The sequence below is a fragment of the Prunus persica genome, chromosome G7, assembly GCF_000346465.2.
Source record: "Prunus persica cultivar Lovell chromosome G7, Prunus_persica_NCBIv2, whole genome shotgun sequence".
In the NCBI taxonomy this organism is placed as follows: domain Eukaryota; kingdom Viridiplantae; phylum Streptophyta; class Magnoliopsida; order Rosales; family Rosaceae; genus Prunus; species Prunus persica.
The window spans coordinates 5,716,726-5,730,963 of NC_034015.1; the positions used below are offsets into that span (position 1 = coordinate 5,716,726).

Here is a 14,238-nt window from a genome sequence, read left to right on the forward strand (position 1 = left end):
TAATAGTAATCATTATGTTTGAACAAATACATGTGAATAATATGAGATAATAATCAAATTATATATGTAAAATATTTTTTTAGACAATGCCTTTTTCTTTTTCTTTTTTCGTTAATAAACTTGCGACTTCCTCCAGAAGGAGTCTGACTTTGTTTCAGGCCTCCAATTTGCCTCACTTTATGAATAGTAAACGTGATACAAAAAGATCTACCTTTCTCTCTCCCATCTTGTAATATTTTCGGTGGTGAAACAGAAAAAAGTATTTGGTGAGGGTTATTGTTTTTAGGGATTACAAGAAAAGTGAACTTCGTTCTTTTGAAAAGCGAGAAAGTTATATATACTTCAGGGTATGGTATGAAAGTTCTGGGCCACCTTTCTGTGGGTGGTAAACTAATCGAGTATCCATGACTTTCATACTTTGATCTTTTTCCTCTAAAAATATAAAGTGTCCAAAAACATCATCATTTCCTCTAAGAAAGTGACAACTATAAACATTAAATCTCATACTCGGGTCTGCCCTAGTTATGTCCCACTCCAGCTCCTGTGACCCAAACTTTCAAGAAATTCTCGTAAATTGTTTTATCAACTAACAAATCGATTTTCACGCCGATTATTGATAATTTAGTAAACAATTTAATGAGAATAAACTTCGTTTTCATTCGAATTATAGAATACAGTTAGTAAACACTTGAACGTGTATGCCTTGAAATGATTCATGCTCACTTCGATTCATGTTCCTTCTGATTTATTATCGCTCATTCCAAATTATACACGTAATATTTAAATTATTTCAAGAAGCAATACAAACATTCTGTTTTAATACAATAGATCCAAAAACGGATTTAAAAGAAAAGATGAGTGTCACTTCTCGACATTATTAGCTAGCAACAATAAGAATACATAATTATGAACACTATTCTTCATCATCATCCTTCATCAACAACTTATTGATGAGCTAATAATAATCAATTTGGACCATTATATGGGATGACCATGTTGAGGATACTGATTTCTACAAGTGCATTTTGACCCAACTTCCTCAAATTTTACTGCTACATGTCCATGTAGGGTTTGTATATGTATCCCTACATGGTTTGATTTCATTGTGTTTCATTATCAAAAAGAGTGATGGTTTTTAGTGTGTTTGCATTTGTTAGTAAGTTTTTGAAGTAAAAATGCACCAACTATATACTCTGGGATAAGTCATACTTTAAACAATGAGCGAATAACAACACAAAGTTCCAAAAGAATGTTTGAGTTTAGTAATTTTCAAATATAATTTAGAATTTACAAGGGTTAAACCTTACACAATTTTATGACTTGAAACTGGTCAATTTTTGTAGAATTCAAGACACAAGTTCTTTGGTCCACCAAATTAAAATGAATCCTTGAATCCTAAAAATCAACAATTCAGATCATGGGATTACATTATGGAGTGGGTCAAACTAAGTGATTAACGATGTATTAACTTAGTACTGATAAGGGTTGTGTTTGCTTTTTTTTAGGCGAGAAGTTCGATCTCCACCAATGTCACATAATAGTTCTGTTTTCCTTTCCAAATAGGAGATGTCTTAAGAGGTTGTTGATGAGTAGCCAGTGGGGTGACATTGCCGAAGTTGGCCATTCAGATGAGTTCATTGTCTGGTGTCCGGCCAGAAGATGTTGCTTGAGTTGGTTTGGAGGAGGTTGCTGACATAAGAAATGTTACCTAAATATCTCTTCACAAAAAGGCCCAATCTAACAATAAATTTTATAAACAAATAAATAAACCTTCAATTCCAATATTTAGAAAAACTCAATGTTGAACTTTTAAGTGAAAAAATTGTAACACACTACGAGCATCTCCAACAGACTCTCTATCCTCTCATCCCTAGCTACTTTGGCTAAAAAGAAGGAAAATCCTCCTCCAGCAAACTCCCTACTTGGCTCTCTATTTTGGAGAACCAACTTTTGGCTGTCTACATTTAGCAAGGAGGAGAGAGATAGAGACATTTGGTTGGGTTTCTACCTTATTTTTTATTTTATTTTTTATTTTTATAAATATATTGGATTTGCAAGAGAAAGAGGAAGAAGGAGAAAGAGAAAGAGAAAATAATAATAAAATATTTCAGATTAGCCAAAATAGAAAACATTATTGGAGGAAACACCTTTTAAGTGGTTTGCTATAATAACTTTCTAGCTATTTTAACTAGAATTTGGCTAAAATTTGGAGACTCTCCTAGAAATGTTCTTAGAGAACTATTTAGAAAGTGACAAGTGAATAATTGAGGGTTTTTTTTTTTTTCTCAAAATAAGATCTTTAAGGGATTTTATATATAATTTATTATGTTAGAGCAAGTCTATTTATGAAAATCCCTCATGTAAATTGCAGTGTTAGATTTTCATGTAGTACCTAAATTAAAATTATATAGCTGCGAATGCATATTAAGCCAGTTGGCCAATACAGTGAACCTGACTCCCTTGTATTGAAGTTGGAAATGAGATAGTTGGTTAGCATTTAGATAAAGCAAATGACACATTTTTAATCTCAACTATACGAATTATTACCCTTTATTACCAATTTGTCTCTTTGCTCGTAGGGAAACCCCCCAAAATAGTATTTTATTTCTAGTTGGGTACAAGTTAAAATTTCATATTGCAAAATCTTTATTTATCCAAAGAAAGGAAAACCCAAGAAAATGATTAACCTCACATTATCCAAGATCAATAAAAAGCTTGAGCAGAACCCCTTTGCAGCTTTCAGTTTAGGAAATTGAAATTTCTCTCTCTCTCTCTCTCTCTCTCTTCTGTTGTTGAGCGTTCCCCAGTAAAAATTGGGCTCTAAAAATCAGTGGCGAAGAAGTTTCCAATGAGACCCTCTTGCGCCATAGAAGCCAGGCAGCAAATCCTATGCATTTTTCTTTTTATTTTGGGTTCTAAATCCTATGCATTTTGACTCTCACCCCCCCACATTGACTTTTTCCCATTTTTCTTCAAATCCCAACACCTCCAAGCAAAACAAAACCAAATAGTTCCCAAAAAATCCTCAGTCATCTCAATCTCTGCCTCAGAAACCATCAACCTTCATCTGTCTAAGACAGACAAAGAGAGCCATCAAGTATTTCCATGCCCTTGCCATGAAATATTTGGTTAAGAGAAGAAAGCAGATGAGCCTGAAAACAGAGCTGGCCTGCTTGTCTTTGCTTGTTCTGATTCTACTTCAGCTGGAGACTCCAAGCTTAGCAGCTGGAAATGAAAAGTCAACCACAGTCAAAGCTGCTCCAACAAAAGCTTCTGAATTCAACCCAGCTAAGCCTCAAGTTGGTGGGTTTAAAAGAAATGCAGAAAAAGATGGAAATGATGAAATTTTTGGTGCTGATAAGAGGACCATCTACACTGGCCCAAATCCTCTGCACAATAGATAAGTTCATTTGTAGCTTACAGAGAAACCCAGCTTTCTCTCTCTCCATCCTTCAATCCTTGAAATTTTTCTTTCTATATCTCTCTCTCTCTCTACTTCTTATATTTTCCTTCATCTTGGATATTTTTTTTTTGTGGCATTTTTTTTTATGCATGAGCTAGAATGTGCTAAAACTGTCCAAAGCAAATGTTCTTCAAGTGATCTTACAGATGTATATGAAGGTTTACCTTTGAGATTTTTTGTGAGGAATTATACTTAATTATTTGTTTAAAATTATATAGGAATAATTTTTTTTTTTTAGGTAAAATTATGTATGAACATTAATGCCATTAATGGGGTTGTTGGTGTTATGAATATTTGGTCTGCTGACTCTGCTTTACCTCTTGGTTGGTAGTGTTATTCTATGTAGTTGTTGTTCTTGTTGTTAAAGATAGGATCTTTTTTTCCCAATGGACTTTTGCATATAATCCTTTGAAATCATTTGGTTATCCAAGTCTACTTGTGGATTAGGAACATATCAATTTTGATCTTAAAAAGATTTAATTTACCAATAATTTATGGACTTTTTTTCTTCTTTTTTTTAAATTTTCTTTTAATATCAATATAAGTGCATGGTACATAGGGTAGGAGTGTCATGAACTAGCTAGACGGTCATTTCCATGCTTTTATCAAGTTTGTTTTTCTTGGTTTTTTTTTTTTTTCATAACTTTTTATTATCAAATTACCACATCAATTAGTAGTGGGCATTTAAACCGGCAAACCGGAAATCTGAGCCAAACCGCAAAGTAAAAATCGAGAAAAACCCTGATATTGTGAAGGGTTTTTTTTGGGGTAAAAATTGAAGAGCACTCCTTATAAAAATAAAAAGGAAAAGGAAATGTACGCATCTGGAAAGTCCCATGAAAGAGGGTTGCGATTTTGATTTTTGATTTTTTCTTTATTTATTGTGCTGAAAAATACTAGTGTGATGAGATTATTTTCAGCCATAGATTTAGAGTGATTTGACAATTAATTCTTATCAGAAATTTTAATGATAACTGAGGTAGACTCGGGTCGAGTTTGTCCAAGGCCATCCGTCATATTAATTTCTTTGTCTAGAATGATTATGGGGCAGGCCCCATGTAGGTTTGATTTTATTCACCCTTGCCAACCATGTGCCGACTTATGAAAATACTTAAAATTTTAGTCGTACTTTGCTTTTCAAAATTTAATGAAATTCAAAGTTTAAATTTTCTCACAGACACGAGTTAAGCCAATTAGTCAAATCAGTGAACTCGTCCTCTTTCACAAAGTTCGAATTTCCATCTTCAATAATAAAAGAATTAAGATTTAGTCAATTTCATAATCACGGAATAAAAGAAAAAAAAAAAGATGTAATGTGATAGAGTAATCCTAATCCCATTTGCCATTAATTTGGAATTAAGGTTTAAAATTCATATATATTTTTTTTAAACGAAGTGGTTTTGTTGGATTTTCGTAGGATAAGCAGTTCAAGAATTACTAGTTAAAACTTTTTAAAGTTAATTTAAATTGAACTAAGTGTTTATGCTTTGGCTCAATTTCATTTTTTATCCATACAGTTAAAATATGGGGAGTTGAGTTTCACATATAAGCCTATAAATGGGGCTCAAATTATATAAATTTTAAAAAATCTACAATATGGAAACTCTATAATAATAAAAATTATATAATAAAAAAATATCCAAATGAAGCACGATTTCAGAACAAGAAATCGAAACTGAAATGTTGAAAACCACATATTAGAGATAAAGAATAGAGTCGGACCTCTTGAAGCACAAACTAAGCATTGCTCCTCTCGCTCCAACACTGAAAAAGCAGAAAAATTAAGCTAATTAATTTGGAAATTTCGTAATCCAATTTTAAACTTTACGAGCAATTTGGTTGGAGAAGCCGTTGCTAGGCCTTGAGTGGAACATCTTTTCCACCACATATTAAACTTTAAAAAAGGAAAAAAAAAATTGAAAGCAAACTTTTTTTATTTTATAAAAAAACTAGCCTCGCTACGCGTGCTTCTGCCCCTGCTAGAGGTTTTGTTAAAAAAAATTAAAATTTATTTTAGAATTAAAAAAGATAATGGGTAGTTGTGTTCCATAAAAAAACAGGATCCATTATATGATTTTTCTTTTAATTATAATTTTTTTTAATATAAAAAAGTGTAAATTTATTATATTATTCTTATTTAATTAATAATTTCAATTCTTAATGTTTGCATTAATCAAGGGCATTTTTTGGTATTTTGAATGTTTTACCATTCTCTGTCTTTTGCTATATACATAGATGTGCTAACAACAATAACGTGTAAGTTGTGCTTTAACTTTTCACATAGACACGTAGAATGTAAATTGTCCTTAATTGTTACAAAACAATGTTGGCCGTTAAAAAAAAGGGAATGTAAGTTTATGTGTCATCGAAAAGTATTGAATCTCAAAGCTACTTTTCTTTAATTATATATAAAATTTTCTCTAGTAAACGAAAATATCCCTCTATGTTAAAGGTGCCCCGGTCTATTTAAATTTGTGCCACTATGTTATTCGAGTCAGATTGAACCGGCTGGTTTAATTAATCAAGTTGTACCGTACTAGCCCATTTATCAAAATCACTAATTCTAGCCCGACTCAAAAGCCAAGTCCACATTAATCCGAGTTGTGCTCATGTCGTGCTTGCCCATTTATTAAAAAAAGAAGCACATGTTAGCACATTAAATTTATAGAAAAAAAATTATAATATATTCATACCTTTTTTATATATAATATGATACTAAAAATTGAGAATTTATTGTAGTATTTATTTAATATGAAAATATATGATTTGTTGGAAAGAGAAGCCACCAAATCAAAGTCCATATATGTCAATCTAGGGTAGGAGGCTAAGAGATTGTAGTGTTCTAATATTTTTGTTAAGCATGGGCATTTTGAAGGTTTTTGAATGTTTCACTGTTTGAGGCTTCTGCCCTTATATATGTACATCAGAGCTAACGCTAGAAACTAAAGCTACTAGCCCACCCCTGACCGATCAAAATTGACCATTAAGATGAACAAAAAGGAGTGGAGTTCAGAACAAGAAGAATCTCGAATGGAATGACTAGGACTTTCTTGTCAATCCTTTTCAAAAAATTATATTCCATAAATCACCAGCATACAACATCCTTCTCAATCACTTTTACCCATGTCAGTCTTTGGTCTTCATCTAGTCCTCTTCGATTTTCCAAATTTATTCACCTTATTATTTCACCAATGTACTTTGATTTTTACATTTCACATCACCAAAATGTCTCAAAGTAACCGCCCCCGTTGGCTCTTGATTTCAGATATACACTCTATTGCCCCCCAACACTTATGCTCAATCAGCTTGTTATATCCTATGAATTGGAGCTCTGGTCCTACATAATGTTACAGAATGGAGAGGTGAGTACCTCATAGCTTAGAAGCATGAGCTGTAACTTTACTCATGGCAACTGCTGTCTTTGAACCAGATGAGCGCCCCAAGTGCTTGCAGATAAAGTCCCCAGCCAACATGAGCTTTTTAAGATCTACGTTTGTCTTCACTCCAAGTCCATTTAGCATGTACACGACATCCTCCGTGGCAACATTTCCAGAAGCACCTTTGGCATATGGACAACCCCCAAGACCTGAGACAGATGAATCCACTGTGCTGATCCCCATCTGCAAAGATGAAAACTTGTCATTGCAATTCTATTGCCTTAAATATAATGAGATAGTTGGAAATCTGAAATTATGGTCGTTATAATCACGCATTAACACAAAAGGGAATCAGTTTGGGGATTTCTCATTGCTCAAACTCAAACTGTAAACAATTGAAGCTTCAGCTGTACCTTATTTACAATGTAAGATGTTCAGTTTGCAAAAGAAGGTTCTTCCCCTCGTATAGCAGAACATCATATTTTTCTAGATGATCAGATCTTTTTAAATTGTCTTTTCTCCTTTTGTACTCCGTATAACATATGTTCTTTCTTGAGAAGCCGACTACTTCATGCACACAATTTTAAATATCACTTTGTAGCTAACTCCCACCACAGTTCCACAATCAATGTCAGGAGAGTGTCACAAGTATAATCTAGCTCGACCAAATGCCAGAGACTCACAGCACTCACATATAAGGGTGAGGAGTCAGGTTGGCTGGCGTATGTGTTTGTCTGTTTCACAAGTATTCGACGTTTCGACTAATTGGGCAACAAGATGACAACACTGATTACTAATGTATGTAATTTTTGCTAACCTCAACACAACATGATTACTGAACAAATAAGGAGGCACAACACATGTAGCACGCAGGTGAGTCAAGTCATAATGAGGTTAGATGATTAACTACCCAACTTAGCACTTTTATTCATTATAATTCACTTGACCAATTTAATGCAAACATCATTTTAGGTACCCGTTTAAACAAAACCTATTAATTCAAAATTAGTTTGACATGGTACAGTGGGTCATTCGTCTCATAAAGTCATGTTGTATTTAGGGTCCAATTAAATGTTGTCTTCTAGGCTTTTACTTCAAAATCTTTTTGTCATGGATGTGCACTGAGAAGGTCCACACATCTCCTATGTACTGATGATTTTACTCACTTAGGGTATCCTAAGATTAGAAAATCCAAGGCTCCTAAACATTTTAATACCTTCTTGCATTCCCTAAAAGTTGCTTTGGTTGTTTTTGAAATCTTTTCGAAGTAATTGGGATTAGAGTGACATTATTTTGCAATGTCATTGGGATTCACTGCCATCACTCCTGTTGTCACACACTAGAATATGAATGGTTCTGCTGAACTAAAGCTTCGCCATATTACTCAGATAGCTTCTACGTTTCTCAGTTCAGTTGTGTCTTCCTCAATCTTGGTTGAAGCAGTTTCAATGGAAGTCCATCTTATGAATCTATTCCCCAGTTTGTCTCCCCTAGTCTCCATCCCACACTCATCTTCCTGTGTTAAAAAACATCCATAGTAACTCATCTTCGTGAGGGGATAAAACGATTGTAGTTTCACACAACTGGCAAGGTAGTCAATTTGGGATGATCCTCCACTAGTTATATGAATGCTTCCTCGCATAGCTTCATTAGACTATGTTCATGACTCAGCCTTTGCAGTTTGTTGATTCCTAGACTCTCCCAACCATGTTTTCCAACTTCACAAGGCTATTTATGGGCCAAAACTGGCTCCTTGTGCCTGGTTTCCATTAGCTCCTTGATCATCTACTGTGTTTTCAGAGTCGAGCAGATCACTCCACGTTTGTGTTTTGACATCCATAATAAATGGTCCTTTTCTTGTTTGTCGATGACATTAGGATCACTACGTACATGGAGACACCCTGTTCACTCTCCTCATTTACCTCCAGTTTTTGATAAAATGATCTTGGCCCTCTTCATTATCTTCTGGGACGAGAGGTGCATTGCCTAAGTTCTGTCCTTTACATCTCCAATCTAAATATATTGTTGACTTCTTGTGTCGGAATTCTATGATTGAGTGAAAAGAAACATCCAGAATACCTTTGAGTGATAACAGCTTTCCTCACTAGAGCGTGATCCACTTTTAGATGCTATTGAGTACTGTCAACTAGTTGACTCATTGCCTTTACTATTCAAGATGTTGCTCAACTTATGGGCACCTCGAACTCCACATCTTGGCCCTAAGCGGATTCTGCAGTATTGCAAAGGAACTATAGATTGACTTCCAATCCTATATTACATGCTTGAACTAACTTCATTGAGCATGATTATCAATTTATTAATGTGAGTATGTACTCTATGTCAGTCAATCTGTCCAGCGTGTATATCAGACTATCAATTTCTCAACTAAAGGGATTCACAAGCACTACTATGTGCTTTTGCACTCCAAACTCGTCCTTTCTTGACTCCGAGTTGGGAGGGGAGTACTAGCGTATTAGGTAGCCTCCTTACTTGTCTCTTGATTAGTGCGCTTCGTTACAGTAATTGCCTTTGGAACTTTTCTTATAGCTATTCCTATAACTAGTAAATAATCTCATTTCAGATGAACACAACCACTGATAAATTCCCAAAACCTTACAAACACAAACTGTTTATTGATAGTTTTAATTTAGTCAAATTTCAGCACGAACACAATTGCAGAACACTAACCCTTTAGTTTTGTCTATTTGAGTTGTATCAATAATTGCCACACCTGCCTACATATAGTTTAATTTTCATGCTAAATTCAAGATGCAAAGTGTGATTACCTGGAGTGATGCAAGTATGTTTGAAAGAGCTTGCCCATAAGTGTCATGATAATGGACAGCAAGTTTGTCAGTGGGGACCACATCAGTAACAGCCTCAAGCATTGGAATGATAGTTCCTGGAGGGAAAAAAAAAGAATTAACAAGCAAATACATAGAAACCCATGACAAAGTTTACAGTAGCTCTGATAGTTGGCCAGAAACCCACATAGCATGAAAGCTTATACAGTTTAATTTACTTATTTGTTTTATTCAGTTTGTTAATGCACTTAGAGAGTATTCAGAGCATCCACAATGGGCTCCCTAAATCACCTCCTTAGACAAATTTTAGGGAGGAATTGTAAAAATGCAACTCCAACCACGCTCCCTATACACCTCCTAAAATAGGGAGTCCTTTAGGAGCTCCTAAATCTGAGGAGAGAGAAAGGACTCCTAGTGGCTCCCTATAATTTAATGCTATTTTATTTAATGAGTATTTCAAACCTTTATTTAATGCTAACTATTTTTTATTTTATTTTTTAATAGAGATGGGCCAATCAAAAAAGAGTTATAGCATTTATGACTCTCCAAATTAGGGAGTATGGTTGGAGTTGAAATTTTTTAGAGAACTCCTAAAATAGCTTTCTTATATTTTTAGCTAAATTTTAGCTAAGAAATAGAGAGCATCATTGTGGATGCTCTCAGGAGGTCATAAAGAGATGCTAAAGGTACATAGGGCTGGAATAGACGTTAAATTCAAGGCACAGTCAATTGCCAGGCTGTGCCTATTCTAAGCTATTTTATAAGTGCATCAGATGCTTTTGTTTGCTTTTCTAGTTGGGAGAGTTAGTCCTAGAGTTCTATAGATGCAACATCTTATATGTTTAAATCCAACCAATTGATTGTAAGGTACAGTATAGAAAGGACCAAGTGCACTCTATAACTGTCAGATAATCAGTTTAGCAAGGAACATGGGAACTACAAGTTTTGGAAGATAAATTCAAGATGCAAAACAATTATATCAACAACCAACTAAATGAACAAGATCAAAGGCTTCACTAGAATTACCTGGAGTACCAACACCAATCGTATCACCGAGAGAAATGTCAGAGCAACCCATATTATAAAGTTTTTTGGCCACATATGCTACTTGTGATGGAAGTACTGTTCCTTCCACTGGACACCCCACAACACATGATATGTACCTAACAAGATTAGAGAGTATTACATTGTCGTATTGCATCTAAACTATATAATGTTACTCCTGCATGATTTAAAAGCAGTGACCATAAATAATTAGAAATGTAAGCATTTGAAACTCAAAAGTTTTGTCCCCAGAAATATTCATAATATTAGCCAATAATATGTTATAGAAAATACACGCAAAATAAAGGAGGTTAGTAAGTGTAGAATATCATGAAAATTTGCATTTTAATATTTGTGGGTCAGGCTGGAATTGAAAATTAACATAATTTTTTTGTACCCAGTCTAAAATCATTGCCATAATTCCAGAAACAAAATTGAGTGCTGTAATTTAAAAGGTAGCAATGACTGAAGGGGTTAGAATTAAAAATCATCAGTGATGACCTTCTACCACTTTACAGAATCTTAAGTAATAAGGCCAAGAAGTAGTCCCAGGGGGGCCAAAAAAAAATAGAGCCCAGTTCTTAATACTACAAATCTCTTCTTCAAATAGTCTGTTAAAAAGAAACCTCTGTGCTTATTTCAATCTGTTTATATTAACAGGCTTTAAGGAATATACTATTCTGAAAGAAAGTAATTAGTTTTAGTCGGAGTGCACAACACACACCCCTCCCCACTAAGCGCGCACACACAAAAGAAAAGGGAAGTTAGAAGATATACCCACGAACAGGAATTGAAAGCTTTGTAGCAGCAGTAGCAACATCATGGTAACGAATGAGACTATCTTCAATACTGCAATTTATATTTGATTTTGAAAAAGACTCAGAAGCTGAGGCAAAGATGGCAACTTCCTTTGCACCAGCAGCAACAGCCGCCTCAAATCCCTATAAGAAAGCTCTACACAATATGAATAAGTCTCACATCTTCTTATTAACAGTTTATAATGTTTTGTTTCGCACCAAAAAGTGCTTACTTTAAGATTAGGAGTTAAGACGGGAAATCTAACACCTTCAACATTCCGAATCGCCTTCATTACATCTTTGGCATCTGCCAGCTGCAATTGAAGTAAAAAAAATAAAAATACAGGCATGGGAAAACATATCTAATGAGAATCTGATTTTAAAGATGCTCTAAACTTTTTTTGTACAGATGAAAATTTGATTAGGTTTCACGAAGGCATGACAGAAGTATACAAACAGTGTAAAAAAGAAAGGAAAACAAAAGAAAGAAAAGCTAAAAATATAGAGGGAGCTAGAAATCAAAGAACTAATTACTGAGAAGGGGCAGACGTGAAACAGCCACAAAAACAAAGTATCTGAAAATTGTCTTACACTAAAAAATTGGAAGCTAAAATCCATAAATGGTCACATCCACCAGATCAAACATAAACGTATTCTTGCTAAAAAACTTTTCATGACACTAAGGTGATGGATCACACATAGACGGCACCATAACCAATGCATCTTATACAATCACAATGATAGAATGATAAAGCAAAGGAACCAACAAGATGATTTAAGCCAAATGAAAAGAAAATTGATTATATTTGAAACTTCTTCTTTTCAAGAATGAAGCTGTAATAGCATCTTTGTCAATTCTAGTTTTGAAAATTATTTGACCTGTGAATATTAGGAGCATGAATAAACATTGCAAACAAGGCCACTACCAGATGTTTTGTAAGATAAGAAATTTGTTCTATAAAAACTACATTTTGTAAAAGAGAAAAAGATCATATTGAGATCATGTTTAATAACCAGTTCACTACCATTGAAGATCTAGTTACAAGGAGAAACTTTATCACGATCAGCATTTTTCTTTAAAAGAAACCACAATTTTACATATAAAAAAACAGAAAGTACATCGGTGAACAGCCTTATCGGTGATAAGAAACCATAATTTTATATCACAATCAGCATTGAACGGCCTTATCTGTGTAATCTTTATTTCAATAAACACAAGAAGGATTGAAGACTAGTAATTTTATATTTATATGTACTGTCAACCTTCTATAACCCTTCTCCTTTATTATGGCATAGGACATAGTTGATATTAAATGTGTGTAAGAGGGGAGGGGAGGGGAGGGGAGGGGAGGGGGGTTGAGGTGAGTGTGAGGGTGTTGGTTAGGTAGGGGAGAGAGATTGGCATCTTTATATTATATTACCCCCTCTTTTACTTAACCTAACTACTCCAAAACACATCCTTTAATAGTCCATGATCCATATACGCCCTGCAGTCTGTCCTTAGTCCTAAAGTCTCTTGACGTTTTTATAGTGTGACAATCTTCAATTATCCAGGATAGAATTTTTGCCACACAATTCTAAATGCATTCTAGCTCTTTCGACAACACAAATTCAACCAAAATGACTAGCGAGGCCTTTTTCCTAACTGGTCAAAATGCAATCCTCAATAAAATTTTAGTTCGCTCAATGTCTCATCAATATCCTTGGGTTCCTTAACTGCTTGGTAACATTTTCTCCAACATATACCCTCAGAGGCATGCAACAAGAACATTAGTAATTGAATAGCGACCCAATGCCATTTTATAAACAAAATAGACACAAAAAAACGAGAACCTGCGGAACCCATTTGGGTGAGACAAAACTTGTAGCCTCAACAACATCCAATCCTGAAGCAACCAGCATTTCAATCAATTTAACCTTCACGGCAGTAGGAACAATGTGCTTCTCATTCTGAAGTCCATCCCTTGGACCAACTTCCACTATCTTCACAAATTCTGGAATGTTTTTCAACAGCTGATGGATCATACAAATTAACAGATTATCAGAAAGAATTCAATCAAAAACGAAATTTAATCAAATGGGTACAACCATAAGACACCAACATTACTGATTGGCTCCTTTGTGGAACTTTGATTCCAATTGGAGCTTAAACGACGAATTGACGAATATGAAGCCTCAAGGCCCTCAACATCATTACCAGCTGCCCTTAAAAACCCACCAAATCCTGACACTGCTCCGTTCTTACACACAGTCCTCATTTGTCTTGACATCTCATGCAAAGCAAACATTGCATTGAATCTACAACGCTAAACGAAACATGTTAAAAGCTCTAAAACTTTCAAAACACAAACATAAAAGGAAAGAAAATTTTTTCGAATTGGATTGAAGCCGCTAACCTCAATTAGACGAGATTCTAGTAGTTTGCTGGGTGTGGCACGGTCGCAGGTAGGCAATTGGGGACGCAAGAGCTCGTGTGCAAGGGGACGATGTGGATGACGAGGGTAATTTGGTAAAACAATAAGGGATGTATTCAATTGAACTTTTAAAAAACTATTTAGGGATAAAAAAAAGTCTGGAGAATTTAAGCAGAATGTAATGACGAAATGGATTTTAAAATATTCAAATCGATTTTATGACCAAAAATCATATGATTTTATTTTTAGATTTTTATAATTCAAATTTTTTACTTACGAATTTTAAAAGATTCAAATCATATGATTTATAAAATTTAGAAGGACAAAATGAATTAATTA

At 34.4% G+C, this 14,238-nt stretch overlaps 1 protein-coding gene across 1 annotated transcript; it reads right to left on the reverse strand.

Annotated features, from left to right (window-relative positions):
* On the reverse strand, positions 6,467 to 14,018 carry LOC18770450 (hydroxymethylglutaryl-CoA lyase, mitochondrial). Its single transcript, XM_007202379.2, has 8 exons — positions 13,882 to 14,018; positions 13,588 to 13,783; positions 13,319 to 13,498; positions 11,719 to 11,799; positions 11,466 to 11,629; positions 10,671 to 10,807; positions 9,627 to 9,742; positions 6,467 to 7,083 (listed from the first exon to the last, which is right to left on the reverse strand). Exons 2-8 carry the CDS (start codon positions 13,771 to 13,773, stop codon positions 6,835 to 6,837), a joined length of 1,113 nt encoding a protein of 370 aa, XP_007202441.2. The 5' UTR covers positions 13,774 to 13,783; positions 13,882 to 14,018; the 3' UTR covers positions 6,467 to 6,834.

What these genes read in the sequence shown, in the direction of transcription:
- LOC18770450 (XM_007202379.2), bottom strand. Translation starts at nt 13,773, where the DNA reads ATGTTTGCTTTGCATGAGATGTCAAGACAAATGAGGACTGTGTGTAAG. An exon ending in GATTGGTGTTGGTACTCCAG is followed by an intron (nt 9,743 to 10,670) that starts GTAATTCTAGTG and finishes TTTTCCCTCCAG; the next exon opens with GAACTATCATTCCAATGCTT. An exon ending in ACATACTTGCATCACTCCAG is followed by an intron (nt 7,084 to 9,626) that starts GTAATCACACTT and finishes TCATCTTTGCAG; the next exon opens with ATGGGGATCAGCACAGTGGA.